The sequence below is a fragment of the Rhineura floridana genome, chromosome 7 (assembly GCF_030035675.1).
Source record: "Rhineura floridana isolate rRhiFlo1 chromosome 7, rRhiFlo1.hap2, whole genome shotgun sequence".
NCBI classification, from domain to species: domain Eukaryota; kingdom Metazoa; phylum Chordata; class Lepidosauria; order Squamata; family Rhineuridae; genus Rhineura; species Rhineura floridana.
The window spans coordinates 16,571,475-16,598,356 of NC_084486.1; the positions used below are offsets into that span (position 1 = coordinate 16,571,475).

The following is a 26,882-nucleotide window of genomic DNA, read 5'->3' on the forward strand; positions in this document are numbered from 1 at the left end:
TTGAGTTATGAGGTTAACACAAACACCATCAAACAAGAAGGAGGAAGGAAGGAAAGCCTGGGAAAAACAATCTACATAACAACAAGTAGTTACTGAAGAAGGAATCACTGAGGGAAGAATAGGTTGCCTTTCTGTCTATCGCCCTCACTCTGGTTCAGGTTACTTGTTACAAGTGATGGTGCTTTACTCCCAACAGGGTGAACTTTCCATTGCACAAGCAGAAATTCTTGCACTCGCATAACACTACATTGGATGCAACCCAGTGTCTATGACCACATTTAAAAAGTTCTCAGCATTGAACTATGGATCAGCATGTACTACTGGGCAGGGTAGCAGAGGTAATATAATAGTACTTTGTCCAGTTCTTTGATGCATGCTTATAGGTACAACAGTAATTCTTGTCTACATTAGTGACTGTGGGACTAGAGCTCTAGTAGCAGCTATTGTAAATCAGGAATAGCCACCTTGAGGCCCTGGTCACATTGTTTTATGAAGCAATTTTATCTGTTGGAAAATTCAGGACAGAGAGCGGAGGCTGGTCCATTAGAAGGAATGGAGTATTGCCCAATCAACCTCACACTGCCCTCAGCCAACCCCCACCTACCTGCCTGCCTTACTTACAACCCATCCAAGGGATGACACTGCCTGTCAGCTTCCTCCTCCTCAGTTCAGGGTTGCTTTTGTAGAACTCAGGGAGGAGGACTGAGACAAAACTAGAGTAAGTTGGCTTTGCCTGCCATTGGCTCTGGCTCCACCTACTGTTGGTCTCTCTGACTTTCACCCTACCAGTCCCAATGGGTACCAGCCACCACTGAGGGCAGACAAAAGAAAGTACTTCTTTACACAATGCATAATTAAACTTTGGAATTCGCTCTTGCAGATATAGAGATGGTCATCAGCTTGGGTGTTCTTAAAAGAGGATTAGACAAATACATGGAAGATAAGAGCATCAAGGGTATGAGCCATGAAGGACATGTGCTACTACTTCATGTATCAGAGGCAGTATGACTCTTTATTTATTTATTTAGTATATTTGTTTGCCACTTTTCATCACCAGGTGACCTCAAAGCAGCTTCCATAGCAAGAACAAAACAATATAACAAAAACAATTCAGAACATCATCATAATAAAAAAAACTACAACAGCATCAATCAATAACATAAAATATCACAAAACAGGCTGAAATTTCAAGTCAATCTAGTCTGCAAAATCTAGAGAAAACAGGGGGGGGAGTGTTGTTGTGTTCATGTCCTGCTTGTCGGCTTCCTGCAAATATCTGGTTGGTCACTATGAGAACAGAATGCAGGACTAGATGGGCCTTTCGCCTGATCCAGCAGGGCTCGTCTTATGATCTTATGTTATCTCACTCTGGAAAGTCCATCCTCAACTTTAATGTGTGGTAAAAAAAGGGGGGACGGATGAAAAAGTCCATCATTTAACGTATGGAATAGATAATATTTTGGAAACGTTTTTGAGATATAGAGATATTTCACATCGTAATGTTATAGTCTTCTTTGGGTTTGGGTTTTTAGTGATATTGTGCAAGTATCCTATGCAGGATTACTCTGGATATTCTCTCATTCTGATGTGTAGTTCAGATGTAACATACTGAATGTCCTTGAGCAAATAATAATGTAAAAAATATTTTGTGGCACCCAGGGCCAGTTCTAAAGGGCGGCTAGGTGGAGCACTGGCCTGAGGGCCCCTGGAGCTACAGGGTAACAGGGGGCCCTCAACAGCCCCTCCGCTCCCCTTCCGCGATCCGTGGTGATCCGCCCCCCCACGCCCCTACTTACCTGTCTCCTGCCTTTTAGTATTGCCCTTAATGAAGATGGTGGCTGCGTTTTCCCTAAAGTACTGAAGCCCCTGCCGCCATCTTAGTTGATGGCAGAGATGTGCGTGCATAGCACGCGTGCCATCAACAAAGATGGCGGCTGTGGCTTCATCCCCTTAGGGAAACCGCGGCTGCCATCTTGGTTAATGGCAATAGTAAAAGACAGGAGACAGGTAGGTGGGGGGCTGCGCACACGCACGCGCATGCATGCACAGGCTGGGGCCCAGGGCAAGCTGATGCCCAAGGGCCCTGGCATGCCTGAAGCTGGCCCTGGTGGCACCAAGAAGGCAATGTTGAAACAATGTCAAAATATTTTCAACCAGTGCTAAAAGCCACTCCAAACAAGCGGTGCTTTGTGACTCTCTGAAAAACAGCATGAAGAGGCAATTTCTGCATAGCCTTAATCCTAAAAAGGATATGAACTTATCCTAAACACCAGCTGTCCTATCTACTGTCTTTTTTCAATCATGGTTAATGATGACCACTAATACTCTGAGCAGTGCACACCATTGCTTGATGCACATTCTGTATCTGTACTAAAAAAATTTTTTTAAAAGAGCTACTGAAATATCGCATGAATAATCTGTCAACAGTCATAAAGTATTTACTGAGAGAAATACTTTCCAGTGGAATGTTTGAGAACCAGGATCTTTACTGCATTGAAATGTGTTTCAGAACTTGTCCAAGTACTGTTGCTGTTATTGAGAGGAATTCTATTATGAGCCATTGTTTGTACGAGGCTTAATTCAATATTGTGTAGAGAGTGGAGCTTTGTTTTACAAGGTGCCTTAATATTTTATTTATTTATTTATTTGATTTATATCCTGCCCTTCCTCCTAGCAGGAGCCCAGGGTGGCAATATCTTGCCCAGGGCGGCAATATCTAGATAGATCTGTACTTGGAGGGATCATTCATGAGGGGTTTTGCCTAGCTGCACATTGACTTGACTGAGTGATCTAAAATTGTTTTCGGAAACCTCAGGAGGGGAGAGTGCTCTTGCACTCAGGTCCTGCTTGTGGGCTTCACATGGGCAACTAGTTGGCCACTGTGAGAACAGGATTCTGGACTAGATGGGCCATTGGTCTGATCCAACAGGGCTCTTCTTATGTTCAGATCCCAACAGACAAAAACTGAAAAGAGAAGGATGCATTCCTATGCACCTTAACCTGGGAGAAAGCAACACTGAACTCTGAGCAGACATGTATAAGATTGCACCGTTAAATGTTTTTTTTAGACTATTGTCTTGTGAAATGCGATTGTAAAACCTGAGGAAAAAGTAAGAAATTGACTAGAGCAGCCTTTCCCAACATAGTGCCCTTCAGTTGTTGTTGGACTCCAACTCCTATCAGCCCCAACCAGCATGGCCAATGGGCAGGGGTGACAGGGGTTATAGACCAAAACTTCTAGAAGGAACCCAGTTAGGGAAACTGGGCTATAGTGGGTATATAAGGGGCAAGATGATCTTTCAGTTTTATCTCCTTAACTATTTTAGAACAATTATATCCCACTGTTCCACTGTTAAACTCACATCAATTTTAAAGCACATAAATAATATATTAACAAAGATATAAAAAAGGCACTAGAGGGAATCGCAGCAGTTAAAAGCATTAAAAGCTATAGGATCAACATTTACAAATCAGATAAATTCAAAGCCTTTCTTAAATACACAGGTCTTAAAAAGATAGCAGAAGACAGAGAGGGGGCCAACTGGGCCTCCCTTGGAAGAGAATTCCTTTTTTTTTTTCAATTAATTTTTATTCCAATTTTCAAAACCAAAACAATACAAAAAGAAAACAACACAAATCAATAACTAGTACAATACAAAAAGAATATATATATATATATATAAAAAAGAAAGAATATTGACTTCCAATTTGTCATAGTTCAGCTATAAATCTATAATATATAACAAACCTATCTCTTAATAGATTATAAAATCACCTTCCTCCAGCGGTTATCTTAGTTGGTTTCAAATCTCATTAACATCATATCATTTTAATCTTCCACAAAAAGTCAAAGAGAAGTTTCCAATCCTTGAGATACATGTCAATCAATTTTTTTTCTAAATAAACATGCCAATTAATCCAACTCATCAAATCTACTAAGTCCAGTAATTTCAAATCGCTATAATTCAGCTATAAATCTATAATATATAACAAACCTATCTCTTAATAGATTATAAAATCACCTTCCTCCAGCGGTTATCTTAGTTGGTTTCAAATCTCATTAACATCCTATCATTTTAATCTTCCACAAAAAGTCAAAGAGAAGTTTCCAATCCTTGAGATATATATCAATCAATTTTTTTACTAAATAAACATATCAATTAATCCAACTCATCAAATCTACTAAGTCCAGTAATTTTAAATCGCTCTTCTGTCATTATCCATATTGGGTCCATCTTCCATCTTCCATCTTTACGCACCCAAAAATCTTGCTGTCATAGTCATATAATAAAAGTCTGATAGGAATTTCCTCCATCACAGATATTTTCTTGCCATCAAATCCAAACGTATCACTGAAGTATTGTTGCAAAGCCGCATCTCTGTTCCTCTTTTCCACATGATATACTAGTACATCTCTTGAAGATTTTTCCATTGACACAAAACAGGGATTAATTCTGTTAACTTTCTCCATTTCGAGTTCCATCAAATCCTTCCAGTCCAGGAATTTTTTTGAACCGATAATATCTTTATCTCCAATCTCTTCAATTCCTTCAGGGACAGCGCTGAATTCCAAACTGTAATATTTGTCTCCAGGATCCATCACAGCCAGGAAATCCAAATCTTTTTTCATGTCCATAATTAAGCCAATCTCCATAGTTTGAACCTTGCCTTTAATTTCTCTTTCATCCTTTTTTTGTTTTCCAGATCTATCTTTATTCTCCTTTCTCATAGAATCCTGAGTTTCTTTCAGCTCCTGTCTCATTTCGTGAAATTCAATTCTCCACGCTTGTCTATTATTTCTCAGTTCTTGTTTTATTGAGTTAATCCCATTCATTATTTTCTGAAACATGTCTAGAGATAAAGTCCCTTCTTGTACATCCATGATCTGCTTAATTGTCATTCTTAAAACCAAAGGAACAAAACTCCTTCAATTTTCAATGTCCCAAACAAAGAGCAGCTTATTTCTTTAACCAGTTACAAAGGAGTTAATCTTTCCAACCAACTAACGTCACACGCTACACAGCCCTTATCTCTTATCTGCCCGGAAGTGTAAGAACGGCTTTAGTTCACAGCGTCCAAATAACTAGTAGCAGAGAGAGTGAGCAGATTCGTCAAAAAAAAAGTAGATCAGGAAAAATAGTCCCAGCCATATATTACACAAAAGTCTCATATATCAAAAAGATTTCTTATCTCTCCCAATCAGAAATTTCTCGTCCGTTGTAATCTTTAAAATGCTATTTTCCATGTCAGCTTTTTGCAATAAAAAAAAAGATAAGCTATTTATATTTTCTTCCCCCTTAGCTCCGTGAATAAAAAAAGGAAAGTCTTACCTCACCTAGGTTATCTCAATTGCTGTTACTTTGACAAATCTCTTTAGCTGTATAGATAAGAAAATGATGAATGTAGACAGGAGGATGTTTGCCTGTTAATCCGTATAAAAAAAACGGGTCACTTATCCAGCTGAGCTAGCATAAAAATCCTCGCTCTGGCTGAGTTGCTGGAAGACAGACAATTCTGACGAATTCCAGACTCCAACAATCAAAGCAAAGCTGTGTGGGAAATCTCACGTTTCTTCCTTATCCGGAAGAAATTATTCCCAGTCAGAAAAGAGCCTTCTGACTGAATTTAAACTGGATAAGTTTCATCCAAGACGGAGCTCGTCTCAGAGGCTGCACAGGCGTAGGGATCCTCCTGGGAAGTCCCCTTGGAAGAGAATTCCATAGTTTACCTGCCACCACAGAGAAGGTTGTCTCATACATCCAAATACCCCATCCACAGTACGGAAACAGAAAAGAACCTTCCGATCAAATCAGACAGATTGGTAACTTACATGACACAGGGGAAGGGCACCATATAAATGTTTCAATTTCTCTAATCTTCTACACACACACACACACACACACACACACTTGTTTTTGAGTGGGAACAGTGGCACAAGCCAGCCATTTTCATTAAGCTCCCGGTTATATTTTATATTATGTTGTGGGTGTGTCGGCGGGGTGGGGGATGCCAAGAGGATGCCATATCTGAACTGGGACCCTGTTGGATGTAATATAATACACCTTAATTTCAGAGCAAACATAATGGTGGTGGATTATTAATTGATATTGTCCCGATGTCAAGGTGAAAGACAGAGCATTTGACCAAGATGAACAGTATGTCTTCCTGCACTATGCTTTGGTCAAGTGTCTCAGATTACTAATAATCTTTTCATCTGTGTACATTCTGCAGCACTTGGGAAAATACTATATACAAAGGATGTGTGTTTTATATAGAGATGTACAGAGAACAGCTTGTTGCTTATGTGAATGACGTTTTGATCTGGATTTGTTTTCCCTCTGAAAATTACAATGGGCATATCATTATTTATGAATTAGATTAAGTCCTATGGAAACTTTATATCTGGCAAACAATTCTCAGCAGAAATATTTTCTCAAAGGTTTATTGTCCTACTGATTATGCTAGATCTTATTTCAAAAAGTTAGGGAATCAATATGGGCTATTGACCATTCTGCTTTTGCAAAATCTTTTACATAATGCAGCAACTATGTAAATAAAATTGAGGGTTAAATCAAGTTTAGCCAGCAGCTATCTAACATGAACATAAATATCAAATAACACATACTATAAATGGACCCTTTTCTCGCTTCTTCACTATTCTGCATTAGATCAAGAAGGTAAGTCAAACTTCTCTATGGTCAGCTGAAATCCAAAGTTTCCTGGAACAAGCCCCATTGAACTTAATGGAACTTACTTCTGAGTAGATATATATAGGACTGTGGTATAACGTAGCATTGAAATTCCTAAGGTTACCGACTTACTTTTGAGTATAACTCAGTCCAATGTACTTCTGGATAAAGATGCATAAAAATACTATGTTACGTTAGGTTTTTTCCTTATCTTTTAATTTATTCCAACAATATTTTATTGAGAATATTTATTTATTTAAAATCATTAATATTTTAAAAATATCTAAGAATATCATAAAGACAAGCAGTATAGGAAGCTTATATGAAAAGGACAGATGAAGGAGAGAGGGCCATCAAATCATCTTAAAGAAAAAGACCATAATAAATGTTTCCTTATGGGCACTTGTGATTAGTACACCCATATTCCAACAAGGAAGTTGGTTTATCGATGTAAACCTCATGAGCAAGCAAAAGAAAATACCCAAATGAGATGTAAACCTTCTGTTTGAAATAGACAGTAATAACTAATAATAACCTATCCTGTTCTGGATAGGTTTGGATTTTCCCTGAGGCAGCAGGTTTGCTGCTTGGAGGTACCCCTGGATCCAGCACTGCGCCTGAATGTTCAGGTGGCATGGCCGCAGTAGCCAGGATGACCTTTTACCAATTCTATTTGATGCTCCAGCTGATAACACTCAGCAGAATGAGCAGGAGGGCCAGGGCCCCCAATCACAATACAGGCGCATCTGACATCATCATTTTATAGCCTCCACCATATGCTAAAGACACACCTCTTTATCCTAGCCTTTGACAACTGATAGAGAGAGATTTTAGGGCCCATCCCATTCTTCTAATTGTAAATCGTTTTAACTGACTTCAATATTGTGTTTTTATATTGTTGTAACCTGTCCTAGGCAGGAAAGTAAGAAAACAACAGCAATAGCAGCAACAACAACATAAAGGAAGGGGCATAATAATCATTAAGTCCAGAGTCCACAGTCTAAAATTACTAAACAGCACCATTGCTTGTAGAAGGGCTTGGAATACTCCAGTTGATGTTCTAAAATATACGGGCTGCTTTTTACCATACTTGACTGTTTGGTATTGTTTAAGACTGCTTGACATGCTGGCTTCTTGGTTTTTAATTGTGGTTTGCTGGGGAAAACAGATGCGAGTAGAAAAAGAGGAAGACCAAAGTAGAGATGGACTGATTCCATAAAGGAAGCCACAGACCTAAACTTACAAGATCTGAACAGGGTGGTTTAAAACAGATGCTATTGGAGGTCACTGATTCATTGGGTTGCCATAAGTCGTAATCGACCTGAAGGCACATAACAACAATTGCACTTGATTGTGATGCCTCTTGCATAAATTTTGACATTTAAAGGGTGGGATAGAAAAGAACAGAAAAAACTTATTTTGATGCGTGTCCACCTGGTGAATGTTCTCCCCCTTTGACTAGCTGTTCGAAAAGATGCTGTCATCTCAGCTGATTCATATCTTCATGGCAGCAGTTGTCCTGCTGGTACCAGGTGATGCTCAGTCAACATGTCCGGGAGCTATAGGTAAGCTTGGAAACAATCAAGGGTCTGGAAGAGATGAGCAAGAGAATGTGAAGTGGAGAATTTAACAGGAAAATGTTCAGAAGAAAATGATTTCCACATTTTTTTAATGTGGAGTGGAGATGGACATCAGGAAGAGGGTGTTTCTTGAAGTGGGATTGTCATCCATTTTTATAATGTTTTTGGGGAAAGGGTGGGTGTGGGCACTTTGTTCAAGTTTGAATTGGTCAGACATTGAATGAATGTTTTGCTCAGCACCTAGGTTATTTCTTGATTCGTTGTTATTGGTGACTCTAAACCACCCTGCTTCAAATAACAACTAATAGACTAGTGAAGTGGTGCTGAAAACACCATTTCCTTACGTATCCACAGGAAATGATGTGCCATTAACAATAGCATCACAGTGGACTAATTCATTTTAGAAAGAATTTTACTGAATGTGGTTACAACTTACTACATTGTCTGTGAAATGCTTGGACATGGGGACTATAAATAGCACCCAATAAATATGATTTATTGTAGGGCAATGTGTTATGAACATGGGGACACAGATAGCTGCTTTCTGCCGAGTTGGACCATTAGTTCTTTTACCTCAGCATTGTCTACACTGATTGGCAGCGGCTCTCCAGGATTTCAGACCGGGGTCTCTCCCAGCCCTACCTGGAGATGCTGGGGATGCTGGAACCTGGGACCTTCTGCATGGAAAGCAGATGTTCTACCTGTTGACATCAACATCTCCTGTTATCAGTGAAGGATATTATTGAAAATAAAATAACTTAGGATGTTTCATGCATGGACATTCTTAAGTTCAGAGAATTGGATTTCACATGTGTATTTGTTCGTCTATTGCAGAGCAAAGGAATATTTCATTGAAATCCAGATGTTCTGCTCAAGGGTGAAATAAATGTATGCGATGTTTAAAGACTGTGCCAGATTTTCACACTTCTGTTTTTCACTTCAGCAGGTCCTCAAGGTCCTCCTGGAAGTAATGGGCTCCCTGGTATGCCAGGGCAAAGGGGCATACAAGGCGAGAAGGGAGATCATGGGCCAGCAGGTGATAATGAGTATGATCTTTAAAATGGCATGTTAGCCCAGACATTTGCCTCCAGGTATATATTAGAGGGAGGAGGGGGAACTGTGCCCATTGCCCCTGCCATCATATGTCCTGCCAGCTCTGCCCCCAACATCTGTAATATCTGAAAATATAAGCCTATGTGTATACACGCTTCTTGCACAATGGTGAACCCTGATTGCGCAGGTTTACTGATCACATGACAGCCTATGTGTGTGGGTTCCCTTTTTCAGACATGCATTGTGGCATACCATCGGAGTGGAGCCAACAGACGTGGTCCTGCTCCCCTTCTCATATGCTTAGTCAAACTCAGAATATGGTCTGAAGGCTCCTGTGACCGCCAGCTTGCTGAAACTAAGCAGCCAAGGGTCTGTTCAGTACCTGGATGGGTGGCTCCATGTGTACCACTACCCTGCCATGGTTTTGATGACAAGAGAATCAAAGGCAGGATATAAATATAAGAAAATAATAAATTTACTACATGCATGGAGGCAAATGTCTGATCAGAACCTTTGTGCTTGTGTGTCGTGGGATGCCCGCCTTCTGTTTTCTCCAAAGGTCACTAAGCATTTTGTCCCATAACTCAATACAGTGGTGGGTGATCAGTCTCATTAACAAAGGTGTCACCAGCTGGCAACACAGGCACTAAGTTAGTATGAGGTCATCAATTTGGTGGGGGAGCAGGCTGAGGAAGCCACGTGCTTTCCAAATGGCACAGGTTGAAAAGACAATAAAATGCTGCAGAAGTCCTTCTCCCAGCTGAATGGAAGGAGGAGAAGGGAGCAAGAAACGTGCAAGGCCAAGGCTTCACTTGAGCTCATTCTTGGGCTCATCTGACAGCCTCAGCCAGAAGTCGGGCATTTAGTGTCGCCAGCCCCATGCTGTGGAACACCCTTCCAACAGAACTTCAACAGGCATCCTCACTTTTGACTTTCAGGCATCTCTTGAAGCCTTTTTTTTTATGCTGTCAGGCCTTTGCAATTTAAATTTTTTCTTGAGTAGTAGCCAGTCATTTTAGTAGTTATTCCACATTGCTTTTAATGGTTTTTTTTAATGTTGCTGTACACTGCCCTGATGTTTCGTGAGAGGGCGATACGTAAATACTTTCATAAATATAAATAAAATAAATATTCAGACTTGTACACATAGCAGCAAACCCTGGGGTTCCCCCCCAGTTTAATTAATTTGTTATTTCTTGCACTTGGAGAGCCCCTCATGTTTTTCTTGCCTTCTGATGGACGCACCCCTTCATTTTTCAACTTATTTCAGTACTACTGATGTTTATGAATTTTTTATTTTAAAAAAGCCCTTGGCTTCAGAACATCTAAGCTGTGCTGTGCCCCTTAGGCTGCAGTGAAAACCCCTGCCTGGAAAGAGTGGGACTTAATGGAGAGGTATAGGCACATGCACAGCCACAGCGCCACTGCTTACGCCACCCATGCAGAAGGTGAGGACAGAAAAAAATAGCTCTTTGTAGTGCTCCCTCCCTGGCTAGCACAGTCAGGCCTGAACTGGGTCCTTTGCACCTTAATCCACCCCCAAATGTCCTATTTCAGGAGTATCTGTTGGTGACTCTGCCCACCATTTGGGCAGGTGCATTGGAGCACTCCTCACCAGCAGAGAGCCAGGCAAGGCTGGTGGAGGAACACCTCCACCTCATCCAAACCCCCTCCAGCATGACTGTTTAGACACCTCTAAATAAGTGGTCTGAAAACATAAATGTTTGTAAGTGCAGAATCCCAGAGAATATATAACTAGAAAGAAAGAAGAGTTTGAGAATCACAGCCAAGCTAAATTCTCTAGCTCTGGGAAGGTTTCAGCGAAAATCTGTCTCTAAAGGAAAAGCACACATAAACTTGGAATGAATGAGGCCGTACATTTAAAACCACAAGCCTGCTGTGAAATACAACATCATGAATCAGGCTAGAAGCGCAGAAAATTAATTATTCTTTTCATTGCTCCTGCAGAAAATGCTTGTGAACTAGAAAGATAATTCTAGCTCATAATTTGTCAGTCATGTGCAAAATACATATTCATAGCATCAAACTCCCACTAGGCTCTGTAATATAGACAAGCCACTAGAGGGAAGCATCTACTTTAAATATGTGCTACGCTTGGTCATTCCGCAGAAGCTTCAGGGCTCGAAGTTTATAGTACTTGAACAAAAAGAACATTTCTGCCCAAATCAGATCAACATTCCTGACACCACAATAAGAGCTTGTCCTTTAGTTTTAAAACCACGATCCAGCACCCCTGTTGCTATCACCATCAGTCTTCCCTTTGGTCAACGGATTGGTGGAGCAGAAGAACAGTTTTCAAACATTCTACTCTTAGGGAACACTTTTTCCAGACTGATTTATTTTCCCAGGAATCCCTGAGCATTTGCAGAAACCAAGTGAGATCTATATTATTATTATTATTATTATTATTATTGCTGCTACTACTACTACTACAGTGAAGATGATGATGAAGATGATGTTGCAGTGTGGAGTGCTCCTGTTCGGTATTCATGTCAATTGTGCCTTCTTTCAGGGTATCCCCACTTCCCCTCCCCGGTTTTGTCCTCCAGCAGGCATTCAACATTCCGCAGCTGCTGAACATGCTGAGTTCTCATCAGGCTATAGGGTGGGGTTACCCCCTTGGGGTTTTTTCCTAAAGTTTTTTTCATACATCTGCAACCCTTGGGATTTCCCTTAACCTATCAATACTTTCTTCTTGTTTCTCACTAGCCAGGTTTTGGCTGCCATAGCTATCATAACTTGGCCCCTGCGTTTAATATTAGTATTTATAAAATGATGCCAGGGAACATTCCAGGGCGCGCAGCTTACAGAGAGGATGCAGATGGCATGAAGCAGCATTTTGAGGCCTTGCTGTCACCGCACAGTAAATGCAATAGTCCATCCCAGAATCCTGTGCAATACCCACTGCAGTCATGAAGGACAATCTGTCTTTTAGGGAAGTTTCTCTGTCATCATTGGTTTTGAGAACTTCTGATAAAGATACTAGGAATACAGTGGTTTTCACTGACAGTGCGATACTCTGCATGTTTACTCGGAAGTAAATCCCAGTATATTCAGTGGGGCTTGCTCCCAGGTTAAGCATGCTTAGGTATGCAGCCTGATTGAATAGTCAGACATTTTCCTTCCAGTGTATCAGAAATATTTTTCACCAGTATAATTCATCATCAGAATAACAAATATACCACAAGTCCATTTAATTCAGCAAAACCAATTTATTTCAGATAGAAAACTAAACAGATATACTTGGCATACAGAACTTTTTTTTAATGATTTGACCCTTCTTTTCTACATTCAAGGCAGCTGTTAAGGAAAATTGCTATTTTGTTTAGTGCATTTCACAGTATCATACAAAACAAAAAACCAATTAAAACAAAATTAATGAATAAATGTTATTTGTTTGCAGGTCTGCCTGCATCTCAGGATGCTAAATTACAACATGACCTCAAGGAACTCAAATGGAGAATCACCAGAATGGAAAGCGGTATGTTTATTTTTTAAAAACAACACTTTCTTCCAATTGTTTGTCAATTTAAAAGTGGGTGACTTGTTTTGATTCTTCAAGTAATTACTGCCTAGTGTTCATTATTTTTTTAAAAAGCTCTGGATAAGAGATTATATGCCAAAAACTAGTTTGCCTCCAGCATTTTTTGTTTAAAGTGTGTATGATTCAAGATACCATTCAAAGTTGAATTCAATGATTTCTTAGTTGAATTACAGCCTTCAATCCAATTTTATCTATTTATTTATTTATTACATTTATACCCTGCCTTTCTTTAACCATGGAACATCTCACTACCAAAAAAAATATCCTTACACATAGAAGACCAGCATGTCAGAGAAAATATGAGGCTTGAATTCTGCCCCCTGACATCTGGCTTGCAATGTGGAGGGACTTTGTTTTATTTTATTTGTACAGGGCAGCATTCAGCTGTGTGAACCTTCACCAGCAATCTGACATGATATAGGCTAAACACAGTTTTACCTCTTCAACAGAACTAAGTAAGGGTGAGCCAGGGCAAATAGTTTGACATCTTTAATCATAGGGTGGAAGAGGAATTTCAGCAGGTGCAGCTTTTAGCGCAGACCTAATAAAACTTTCATCAGCTGGAATTTCCTCATCTAAAACAACTATTAAATATACAACAGCCCCATTGTCATGGAAGGCTTAGAGGTCACACCAGTTTGGTAGCTAAATGAGAACTTTATTGCCTCTCTTAAACAAGAACAGGCAGGGACAGAAAGGAAACTCCTGTCCACCCAGATACAACTGAGTCCAGTGCCATCTAGTGACTAAACAATATAATAGCCTATGGTCATTCTAGTGTAGGGATGATCAACTTCTGTTTTATTACTTATCCTATAATGAAGCTGACAGCCTCTAAAATTAGCAGTTTCACTGCTATGGCACTCAGGCATAGCATTACGTATAATCATGTATAGTTGAGTGATGTGTACAACATGGAGAACTGTAATATTTTAGTATGGAACATCCTTACAAAATATCTGGTATGGGACAGAGCTTGGAAGATTACTTTTAAAAAGTAATAAATTACAGTTACAGTTACATGTCCCCCCCAAAAGTAGTAATTGCCGTTACAATTACAATTGCTCTGAAAGTAACTGATTACTTTACTTTTACTCAAAAGTAATTGCTACAATTACATTTTAGTTACTTTTTTAAATGAAATTGCCTACAAGGTGCTGGCCTTGGCTGCTGCACATCTAAGTAGCCTAAAACAACATTAAAAATAAGCACACACACACAGAGGGTAGTAGTATATATTTTTTTATCCATAAGGTTAACAGAATGGCGTAACAGATTCTCACATCCCCTCACCCCACCCCCAGCAATGATACCTCAACTCAAATATTTTTTGTATATATATATTGCCTCCAGCTCTTTTCTCCTTCCACTCCTGTCAATTTTTAATCAATTGTTTTCTCCACCCCATCTCGCTCTCCACCTCCTCCCTCGTTGCCTCCTAAGCACCCATAGAGCATGAAGGAAGAACAGCGCTGCACAGAAGCCCAATTTGAAGCACATGATTTTTATTCACAAATCAGAGGAGCAGAAGACTTTCCCTGCTCTCCCCCAAGTAATGCGCAAAAGTAATGCTGGAAACATTACAATTACTCTTCAAAAGTAATGAAGTTACTACTCGTTCTATTACCAGCAAAATGTAATGAAGTTACCCACTCGTTACTCAAAAAACTAATAAATTACAAGTAATTTGTCACTTGTAACTAGTGACTTCCAAGCTCTGTTATGGGATATCTAATACAGTACTTTAGTGTGGAAAATCTCTGCAAAAATAGATGTTGGAAACAGAACCCCTTCCCAAACAAAACTGTGGGAGCAAAACATTTACTTTAACTGGATTCAAAGTTGGCAGGGCATTAGAGGTCAGATAAAATCCAGCACATAGGCCACCAGTTAATTAGTCATTTCTTCCCTAGTGAAAGTTTGTATTTTCTTTCCATGTTTGTCCATCTGTTCACTTAAAAGGTAGGATAAATGTCCCATCTTTAAAGCTTAACATCTGCATTACTCCACAGTTTATGATCCACTAAGTCAAACCTAGCCCTAGTAGTCAGGTAAGATGGCCCAACAGAGGCTCAATAAACCCCTTGCTCTTTGGCACCTTACCTACTACCAGGCTGTGTCAAAATATGGTGGGGTTTCAAGTGCCTGGGTAGGATGCTTTCAACCTGGTGGGGGCAGGGGGAGGATCACAAGTTGCACAGACCCAACCACCAAGAACTTCTCCTGAGTAAGCCCTGCGAAAAGAAATGAGGACTGCAAAAGAGCTGTGTTTTCCTCCCAATTCAGAAAAGCCTGCCCTGAATCTCCTACCACTTGCATGGAAGAAGGGACCTTGTGAATTCATAGGGAACATAGGAAGTTGCCTTATACTGAGTCAGGCCATTGGTTCATCTAGCTCAGTATTGTCTACAACCAGTGGCAGCAGACTGGGATCTCTCCCAGCCCTTCTGCATGTAAAGCAGATGCCCTACCACTGAGGAATGTTCAGTGAGGAGGAAGTCTAATGGGACTAGAAACATAGAATAACAGAGTTGGAAGGGGTCTATAAGGCCATCGAGTCCAACCCCTTGCTTAGTGCAGGAATCCAGCTTAAAGCATATCCAACAGGTGGCTGTCCAGCTGCCTCTTAAATGCCTCCAGTGTTGGAGAGCCCACCACCTCCCTAGGTAATTGCTTCCATTGCTGTTCCATCACGACGTTTTTCCTGATGTTCAGCCAAAATCTGGCTTCCTATAAGTTGAGCCCATTATTCTGTGTCCTGCACTCTGGGACGATCGAGACTAACTGGATCTTCCATTTTCTTTTGCAGCCTTGGCTTTGAATGGAAAGATTGTAATAGCTGGCAGCAAACTGTTTGCCACTACTGAGAGGACCGCTGATTTTGACAATACAGTAAGAATATGCAAAGCGGCTCATGGCAGTATTGCCTCTCCAACAAATAAAGAGGAGAATGATGCTGTTATGAGCTTTGTTAAAGAGTTTAACACATATGCTTACCTAGGCATTACTGAGGGGCATGTTCCTGGGGAATTCCAGCTCATGAATGGGAAACCCCTGAGATTTATAAACTGGTATAAAAATGAGCCTCAGGGCAAAGGGGCAGAGAAATGTGTTGAAATGTACGGTGATGGCACCTGGAATGACAAAGCATGTGATAAATACCGCCTCATTGTCTGCGAATTTTAAATTGAACTCTGTCACAGATCTTAATAATATGGGGTTGTGTTTTTTTAAGGGTCCATGTAACTGAGGGTTATATAAATGAATCAGAATAAAGAAACTTTCCTTGTTATATAAGTTGATTAAATCTGTGATCATTCTCTGTCTGAAAAGGGAAATCAATAAAAGCACAATGCAATTCGCTGTGCTTTCCTTTTGTTTCATAAGTACAAAGGCTGAGCTACACTGATTGGGTCAATGTCAGCTTTATTCAGTTGCAGAAGTGGGATGTTAGGGACATGAGTTAAAACACAATAATAAATAGGATGATAAAACTAAGAATGGGGAATGGTTGTTAATGTCATAACTGGTATAAAAACTTGTCTAGGACTGAAATCTGTGTGTATTCACTGGGTGTAGTGCAGGAGGAGAGGTTGGGGTGTAATTTTAGTAATGGAAGAGAGAGCGCTAGGTGGAGAGGTGTGTGTGAGAGGGGGGGAGTGGCCCAGTTTGCACATAACAATGAGCCAAACCATAGCTAAGTGTGAATGAACAAACATACAGGTACTCACAGGAAAAATGGTAGCCACATTGCTCCTCCCCTAGTCCTGCTATGGCCATACTACTCAGAGTTAAGCTATGGCTTGGTTAAATCATGAGTCCGGGTTCAGATCAGAGCTTGGAAAAGTTACTTTTTTGAACTACAACTCCCATCAGCCCAATCCAGTGGCCATGCTGGCTGGGGCTGATGGGAGTTGTAGTTCAAAAAAGTAACTTTTCCAAGCTCTGGTTCAGATGTAACATTAAACTAAACCATGGCTGGGCAGCATGGAAGTAGCAGGAGGAACAAAGTGCCCATGATTTCTCCTGTGAATACCCACGTCCTTGTGCATCCGCACGTAGTTACAGTTTGGCTTAGAAATATGTGTGACCTGGGGAAGAGAGAGGAGACTCAGCCAGATGCAAAAATGGGCTCTCGTTATAGTTGCCAACTAACACAAAGGTGGAAGCGGGGGGGGGGGCTGGCCTATAGAAATCCTATTTTGAAATAAAGAGATAGGTTGTTTCCTTTTTCCCCTTTTTACTGCTCCTGCTCCTGTTCACAACAAAACTCATGTTGAAGAAGAAAAAAACAGTTTGATCCTGCTCCATTTATTTATGGTAGACTAATGTTAAAGGCACATTACCATGTTGTTGTTTTTTAAAAGAGTCAACCCTATTTATTGGAGGAATACCTTCACCCATTCTTCCCCTTCCCCATCCTGGTGCCCTCCAGGGGTTTTCAGCTACAACTCCCATCAGCTTCAGATAGCATGGGAGTCAGGAGCACATCTGGAGGACCCCAGGCTGCCTTAACCATTTTTGATACCCCTGTGAGTATCACTATGGCTCAACTGTCTATTTGTAATAAAATTATTTCCACCACTTCTTGCAGTCGAGTCATCCTTCCTTAGCTGCCCATGAATCCTTTCATATAGTGACTCTGGAAAATAGCTTGGAAGTGGAAATATTTGTCATCGAAATGCAGCAAACTGATACATTTGCCAAATTCCATCCTGGAAAAGGATCCCATTTCTTTCATTTTGAAACATTTCATTTTGAAACAAAGCTTTTGTGTCTTTAAAACTTGTGTGATAGGCAGGAATTCAGCAGGTGCCACTTTCTCCAGCCTTGATATATAATGATGGGGGAAATGGTACTGATTTCTGTCTGTCAAGCAACTGTTACTTTTCTTGAGCTTTCCTCAGAAAAAGGATGGAAACTCTGTGTCTTCAGAAGCTTTCACATAACACACTTCAAGCATCAGGCTTGCCTCTTTTTTTTCTAGACATGTTTTCCCTCTTTAGCTTTGCTTGTTGCACTGATTGTCATACAGCTATCAGAGGCACTGCGTCTGTTTTAATGGCCTAGTCCTGGGTGGGTGGGTGGGTGGGGGGGGGGGGGGAAGAGAAATTCAGTTGCATTTAAAGCCTAATTTCTCAAATTTGCACATTCCAAAGCAACATGAAAACCAAAACACAGCCATACCTCAAAAAGCTCACACATCCAAATTTTGCAGTTCAGTTCTCCACCCTACTAGTGTTTACAAAAATGCATATATTAGAGGGAATGTGCATAAAAATGAATATATTCATGAAAATAACATACAAAAATGCATTAAATTAGTAGAAATTGCAAAAACTTGTACCTTAATCAAAACTGGAGACAAAAATGTGTTTATTAAGAGAAATCACACTAAAATGCTGAAGAATTTTCATGAGGATTTTTTTTTTTAAATTACAAATTGCTGCAGAAATGTGGAGAGCTGAATTTAAGACTGGAAAAATGAGAAACTGAGAACCAGAATTGACACATTCCTCCATCCCTACTCCAGGGGTAGCTAACCAGAGGCCTCCAGCTTGGCCAGTGGTCAGGGATGACTGGAGTTGTAATCAAACAACATCTGGAAGGCCACCCGTTCCCCACTGCTGGCCTACTCTATACCTAGAATAAAGAGTCAGCTAAATAATGTGAATTTCTCCTTCCAAACAAGGTTGCCAACTTTTTAACCAGGCCCTGTTCCTGTGCCTTTCAAAAACAGCATGATCTGCTGATATGAGTAGGTGCCAATGCTATGTCCATGCTGTGCCTAGGTCCACTTGCTGATTTCTGCAGCTCACACTTCTGGTAAATACACAGGAGCAGGATATGCTACTTTTTTGTTTAGCTGGCAACCCTACTTCAAAATGTACATTTTTTTAATGTTGAAAAAGCTTTGCCACCTAGAAGCACACCTCAGAGCCAAAGGTGGGTCAAGGTGAGGGGAAAGAGAACATGATGGAGAACATTGTGAGGGGCTTATCTTAACATCATCTGTTTCTCTACAAGCCAAATAGCAGTTGCTTTCTACCTGTGTGGATAGTTTGCCAAGGCATAGCATCTCTGCTATGGCTGATTCAACACTGCTTTCATTTCATGACACATAAATCATCATCTCCCTTCCATTTTGTTTGCGCCTGAATTGTTCACTTGGCCTGGGATTTACAACTGTTTGATCAAGGTAGTTGCTGTATTATTGAACAGTGCACTTTCCTGTTTGGACATGCTGGCGTCTGTGTTGGTATTTGCACAGATATTCAGATTATTAACACTGGCAATATGGTGCATAAATCTTCCACCTTTTTCGTCTCTATAAAATTGTTTTGCATTCTGTATAACTGATCATGCACAGCAAGGATAGTCATGCCTAGACAAGTGAAAAGGACAACCAGGCTCTTCCTTCCTCTTGCTCACCACCCCTCTCCCAAATCTTGCTTGTGGTGGCTGTGGCAGGGGGAGCTGCGGTGCATCTCTGTAACAGCTACACAACCAAAATCTTAAACACATAGGCATCTTCTCTGAGTCAGGGATAACAACCCTATAAATGATGTTTTCCTTCTGGGAATTCCATCTGAAGCAGACTTACCAGTCAGTAAGCCTTTCTGAACTATGTGGAAAATTACTACCATACAACCATCTTTAAATATAAAAGCCATTTCCCCAGCATTCCATCAAATCTTAGAATGACCAAAGAGCCTATTAGGTGCGACATCAGCAGGATGGGGACTTTTTTTTATTACATGGGTTCAGGGCCGGCACAAGCCTGCCCCGGACCCCAGCACCTGCACACATGCTCCACCTACCTTTCCCTTGAAGTGAATGTTAGCCACACTGGGCATGCATGCCTTCCATCAAGGCAGGCATGCGCCCGCAGTGCACCAGCATTTACTTCAAGGGAAAGGTAGGTGGGGCGTGCCAGCAGGTGTCATGGGTCTGCAAGGTAGTAAGGGGGGCCTGCGAGATCCCTCTTTGCAATCTGTGGCAGGGTCAGGAGGTGATGCTGCCGTGGATCATGGAAGGGAGTGCTACCCACCCATGCTAAGGAGGGGCCCTTCAGGTGGCCCTCAGACCCCAGGGCCCAACCTGGCTGCCCTCTGGTGCCGGCCCTGCATGGGTTCATCCATGCTTCGCCATGATCCTGCTTCTATGTTCAAAGGCCTGCTGCCACATGTGCAACCCCAATCACATGGGTCCTCACCATCCAATCATCATCCTGATCCTGGCAAAGCTACAGCCACAAGCTGGCTATAATGCTCATCTCCATGCTATGAAAAGCTTCGCCTGATGGCTTCTATACATTGAGCTTCACAAGTTGCTGGTCTGTGGGCAATCCCAGTCTAGCAGCATAACAGCCCTTACAAAGTAACAAACCAGTGTAAAATCAACAGGCTGAGAAGGCTTGGCATCAGGCCTGCTGAACCTGCCCCAGTCTTAATGCATGGAACAAATATTCTAAGAGCTTGAACATGTATAACTTGTACATGCACAAGTTCTCCACAGATAGGGTTGCAATATTGCCCGGTTAGCTGGGTTTTACGTGGATTCCAGCCATGCTACCCAGTGCCCACTTAGCCCATTAGGTGGCCTGGATTCCCAGGTTTCCTTTTTTTAAAAAAAGCAAGTCTCTAGCCCTTCTGGATCCAGAGATACATGGCACAGTGTGGAGGCAGTTTTCTGCCCATTGTGTGAGAAATGAGCCTGTTCCCGCCTGTTATTAGCCACTGAGGGACACCACAGCTGTCCTGGGAAAATCAAGAATTTTAGTCTGCCTGCCTGCCGCATATGCAGAATCTAGCAGTTTAGAAAACTGCACATGCTTATTTGATCAACACATGCAGCTCCACCTCTTACCCATAGACTTTCCGGAGTAAGAGAAGCAGACTTCATCTCAATTGCCTCTGTGTCTCAGGGTGTCTTAAGTGGCGAATGCAATGGGAGTGTCTGCCTGCCATCATGGAGGATGGAGCAAAGGGGTTTGAAGCCACCAAACACTCCCTCCCCTGAACAAATATAAGATATAAAACCAAGTGTCTCTCTAGAAAAGGCTGAGCTATTAGTATTTGCATTTTTCGGCCCTGCCCTCACTCTGCTAATTGGTGCTTACTCCCAAGTAAAGTTGCATTGGAATGCAGCTTGGGAAAAGTTATTTGCTTACTATGTGATATATTTTGCTCATGGTGCTACATGGCTGCCCCCTGGCAGTGGCTAAAATTCCTTATTCCTCTTGCCCAATTAATAGAGACAAGCTTAGAATTTAATGCTGTAGAAAGAACACATATTTAGAAGATCCATTTTCATTATTATTATTTCACATATAGTCAAAGCCCAATTCTTGTTTTTGCAAGGAATGGGAGAATTTCCTTTATTTAAAATTTGAAATGAAAATGATTGCTTTGTAGTTATCTTCTTTTATACAGCCAAATTCCAAACATTATATATTTTGCTATGTAAACCGGTTTGGGAACTTTTTGTTGAAAAGCAGTGTATAAATATTTTTAATACTACTGCTATTTTTGGCAGGACTTCATATACACTCTGTGCTCAAAATACTCGGCCATTCAGGCAAACCTTGCTGCACACCAAGGTTCTATTCTTTCTAGTGGCATATTAAATACTCTAAAGATAGAATATATCATTCCTGTTTCCTTGCTGACTTTCAGTTTACTGTTCAGCAAAAGCATAAGCTTGGGTGTCTTCAAGTACTTCAAACTTGTGCAGGAGTATAGTCTGGTGGAGGAGTATAGTCTGACCTAGATAAAATAAAAGGAACATGGAAGCAATACACTGAAGAACTATATAAAAGAGATGCAAGGATGACAGATTCATTCATGGAGGAACCATATAATGAAGAACCAGAAATTTTAGAATGTGAGCTAAAAGCTGCTCTTAAAATACTTAGAAGAAACAAATCACCAGAAACAGATGGCATACCAATAGAGTTGCTATAAGTTACTGAGACTGAATCTGTCCAAATTTTGACAAAAATCTGTCAACAAATATGGAAAATAAAACAATGGCCTACAGCATACCATGGTTGAATATATTTTTTACAAATGGCCAAGTGGATTGTAGATTAACTGGACAACTGGTGCTTGCCCTTGTACCTTAGGAGCAGTGTGGTGTGCAGAAATCAGCAGGGGAAGCTTTTTGCATCATCATCATCATCATAAATAGGATCACCTGCTAATGTTGTCTATACATCATGCTGCAGTTAAAGGCACAGCTACAGTAGCCAGTTGAGAAATAAGCAAGCCTATATGGAATTTCCAATTAAAAATGAAAACTGAATCATGGGTGAATCCAAAGTCCAGTGAATTCAATGCATGTCTTTAGCCCTTTTCCATCTTCTGAAAAGTAATTGGAGTAGAGCGCACAGCACGACATTAATCCTAACAGCAATAATGATTTCTAAAGCAACCAAAGCATTGCCAAGGTAAATGGCTTTAATGAGAATGTACAAATGACTCATTTGTCTTTCTTGTAAAACCTCCAAGGAGTGCAAAGCCCAGTTGTCCAGCCTGTCGTCGTTATTTTACCCAAGCTGTGGGAAGCAAATGGAGCGAAACCAGTTTTAAATCGGTGTGGAAATTTCCTTAAAAGGACCATGTCACTTTAACAGCAACCAAGTGGGAGGTGATACAGGCACCCTATTTGTATGGTAATGTCAGCTATTGCCTGGTCCCTGGTGTCCTAGAGATTATTAGCCTCCCTGGGTTTTTGACAGCTTTATTAAATAGCTGGCACACAGAAGCTTTTGAGTGAAGAAAATGTGCTTTACTTCAGCTGGACAACCCTGAATAGAAGCTGACAACAAAGAACAGCTTTAGCTGAGATCAACAGCACTTGGAAGCAAACGAAACAAAAGCCAGACTTTATAAAAGCAGGTAAGGCTAGAAAGACCAGCCCTGTAACTTGTACTGTGTGTGGTAAGCTCTCTCATTTTACTACGATAAAATGTAGCCTAATGCCGTGGTGGGAGGGAAGCCTTACTTTTTCCAAAAGTTTAGGTTTAGGGGAAACATACAGCGACCAGTTCTGACAGAGGATAGGCTGCGATGAGATCCCCTGGTCCTTTTCCTGAAAATATACTTCTGAGAAAACAGGGACTGACTTTTCTGATGTTTTCTGTGAAATCATGAGAGGACTGTTGCTTGCCGTACTGGGTTTCTGAAGAAAATATGGCCAGTGGAAAGCTGTGGAGAGACTCTCCCTCTGCTTCCTGCAGGCCACATTCCCCAGAATTGCTTGGGAGGGATGTGACATGATGTGGTGTTGATCCCAAGGGAATTTCAGATGCATTTCTCTCCCCACACACACCCCAAAATGATTTTTCAGGAGGACTTTGTTCTGACCTCACTCGAAAAACGATCCTAACAAACTTTTTTTAGCACCACTCCAGATATGATTCCAATGCCTTTAATAATGGTGCAGAAGATAGAATTTGGGTAGGTTCAGCTTTTCGTGCAAAGCTGACCAAAACTGCCCCATCTGTACAACTGTTAAAAGAACAGGACCCGTCTCCTCCTCTGCATCTGATTACTCTAATGGTGTATGAACAATTCATGTTTTAAAAAGCGTTGTTAATAGTCAACCTACCAAAATTGTCTTCCCATTTGTCACCCTTAAAAGACTATTACGGCACTGATTCTCTGCATGCCATGGAAAAATGATTACATTTCCTAATACAGCATTGTAAAGTAATAAATTTAGACAGTATTGCTGGTGTGACAATGAACTGGGAAAATTATCACCTCTGGTACAAATTTTGCATCTCCAGTCACACAACAGGATGTCCTCAGGCAACCTCTCAGCCTTGGCCCCTCCAACATTTGGATAAATGTATGTGCCTACCTCACAGGGCTGTTATAAGGATAGCATGAAATGATGTATGAAGTGATTTTGTACACTTGAAATATACCATTATTAAAAATGTGCTCAGGATGGTGATGATGATGATAATTGGACAGTATCTGGATGATCACAAGTATTTATGCAAGAGAAGGATGATTGTGTTACCGCTCCATGTTTAAAAAAATGTAAATGTACTGCCTTCAAGTCGATTCTGACTTATGACGACTCTATGAACAGGGTTTTCATGAGGCTGAGAGGCAGTGACTGGCCCAAGGTCACCCAGTGAGCTTCATGGCTATGTGGGGATTCAAACCTTGCTGTCCCAGGTTGTAGTCCAACACCTTAACCACTACATCACACTGGCTCTCTCGCTCCATGTTTACAAGGTGGTAATTTCATTCCTTCATCAAAAACAGGAATGGCTACCCTATGGCCCTCCAGATGTCATTGAACTCCAACTCCTATCAGTTCCAGCCATGGTCAAGGATGATGTAAACTGTAGTCCAACCACATATGGAGGGCCACAGGTTCCCTACCCTAATCTAAAGTCCTTTTTAAAAACTATAAAGAAGAAAGGTTCCATGTGCAATTTTTTAATGTCATGGGAATCAGAGGGCACTGGTTACTCCAGACAGGCTAAGAACCAGATTTTGTTCTTATGTTTGTGGCAGAAAACTGCCCAGATTTTGTTGTTTTAATGTGTCTGATCCCTACAGCCTAGTAGCAAGGGATCCTTTATCATGTACAGTACTGATCCTCCTCCTTCCCATTATACACTACCCAAGCTGGAATAAGCAAAGTTGCCACTGGAGAATAGATTGGCCCAGATCACCTTGGACAATGTTGTTCCTGTTTTGAAAAGAGCACTGTGTACTGCAGGCAGAGTGGCCAGATGCAAAACAGTACAAGGTTGTTGCACCTTCAATAGGTGTGTAAAAGAGGGAATTTTGGCAGATGTGCAACATATCCAGAGGAGAGTGGCAAACAGTGCAACCCATTAGTAGTAGTAGTATTTGACCATACAAAACAATATAGAAGCCAAGCAATGACAAGATGTGTTTATATTTATCTTTAAAATGTCATAAAACAGCAGGACGGTGTACAGCTATAAAACATAATTAAAAACAATAAAATAATCATGAAAGTGATTGGCTAACCAAGCTAAATATCTGCAAAGGTCTGTCTGCATAAAAAGATCTTCAAGAGACACCTAAAAGTCAAAAGTGAGGATGTCTGGTGAATCTCTGCTGGAAGAATTTTCCACAGTGTCAGACTGGTGTCACTAAATGACTGTCTCCTTGTGGAGGCAGTTGAACCTCTCTTACATGGGGGGGGGGGGAATAACAGTGCTCTGCCAGAGGATCTCTGTGATCGAGCTGGGATATAGAGCATCAGATGATCCTTAGGTATCCTAGACCCAAGTTGTATATCGGAACAAGACATAATACATATATATTCAAAGCATTAGTGGGAGATATAATTTAGATATCCAAATACAAGCATGTGACCAAGATGACGATGAGGATTTAGCTAACAGATGCTGTGGCAGTAAATATTTCCAAAAAGACTTTTGGGACTCTGACAATATTAAATTACCATCTTGTCTAGTAATAAATGTTATATAAAGCCCCCATGTTGCCATGAAGTTATCATGCCTTGCAGTTCCTCTGAGTGCTCTGTTGTAATACATAACTTTCTCAGCTACCTCAAGAAACCACACTTTTGCCTATCCACATTGTCCTGTAAACAGAGATGAGCAACACCTGCGGTGGGCAATTTTTAAATCATGCTGCTAGCCATAGCAGCAGCAGCATGACTTCTGGAAATATTGATAAAAGGGCCAATTGTTATATTATGGCTAATATTTCCTGAAATAACCTTTGCCAAAATGAGTATACTATGGGGCAGTTCCACCATATATGGTTGTACGTGCCCAGAAAATTGTACTTTCACCAGCACAACAGGGACAAATCCTTATTAATATGCCCTACCTGTAGTGGTATATAATACCTTCAGTTTACTACCTTGTATCATGTCTTCCTTACTTGAACTGAAATGGTTTTCATTGGCAGTTTCATCCATATCCCATGCCATACACCATTCTCTAGCACATATCTCAGATCAGCTTCCCATACTTCCTTCAGTCACATTGTTGTACCCCGTTTCTGGCAAAAGTTCTTTATAGAACCTCAAAATCATTCCCTGTAAGTTGGAGTAAGAGTTCACACACATACTTGCAAAAAAATGTTAAACCACTGGTTGCTTCCTCAGTTCTGGCTAGCTTTCTGCTGAACATTTGAACCAGCTCCACTTGCAGCCAGGTGGCACACACATCCCCCAACTTTTCAACTATTTGCTTTTAGCTAAAGGATTGACATCATGGAATAAATGCTGAAACCAGTATAGGCCTCTCAGTTCTTATGCTACCTGTGTTTGGTGTCTTCTGAAAATTGTAGATGATCAAGAAATGGCAACAGAGGCAGCATCAGAGGTGCTAATTTTCACCTCTTGAGGCCATAAAAGTTGCACTGAAAAATTGGTTTTCCGTGTCCTGCACATGCAAGGGTACAAAATGGCAAAGCCCTATATTATAGCGGACTTTACCCTGGTTCCATAGATTCCCAATCCACTTCTAAATTACCTCTTGTCACTTGTATCGACTGCTTGATCTGGCAAGAATCATCATACAGCTGGAAATTTGGGGGGTGGGGGGCAGGCCTCAGCCTTAAACCTCCACAGCATGGCTCTGCAAAGTCTTGCTCTCTTCCTTCCATTTATTAAACTATTTAATAAAACTTTTGCCAAGCTGCAGTAGTCTTTTTTTTCCCCCACCCAAATTTGTAACATTTGAAAAAGAAAAAGGAACCTGTGTAGGAGCATCGTCTTCCTGTTGCTGCTATCCCTAACCAGGCTAATTTGAGTTTCTTCCAATTATGTAGCTCCTGTCTAAGTTCCTTTGCTAATGGGTCAAAATTACACTTCTCGAGCTGTTTTAAATCCTTGGGTATCACCACACCCAGATACCAAATGCTACTCGGATGTACTAGACACTCAGCATTTTCTTGCAGCCATGTTTACTGGTGTCTGCACACATAGCATGGCAGATTGATTCCAATTCACCTCCAG

The 26,882-nt window shown here is 40.9% G+C and overlaps 1 protein-coding gene across 1 annotated transcript; it reads left to right on the top strand.

Annotated features, from left to right (window-relative positions):
• The first annotated feature begins 8,163 nt into the window (after positions 1-8,163).
• LOC133388620 (pulmonary surfactant-associated protein A-like) lies at positions 8,164-16,073 on the top strand. The gene is made up of 4 exons (XM_061634579.1): positions 8,164-8,254; positions 9,216-9,305; positions 12,747-12,824; positions 15,697-16,073. The coding sequence occupies exons 1-4, from the start codon at positions 8,164-8,166 to the stop codon at positions 16,071-16,073; spliced, it is 636 nt and encodes a 211-aa protein (XP_061490563.1).
• Positions 16,074-26,882: the final 10,809 nt, after the last annotated feature.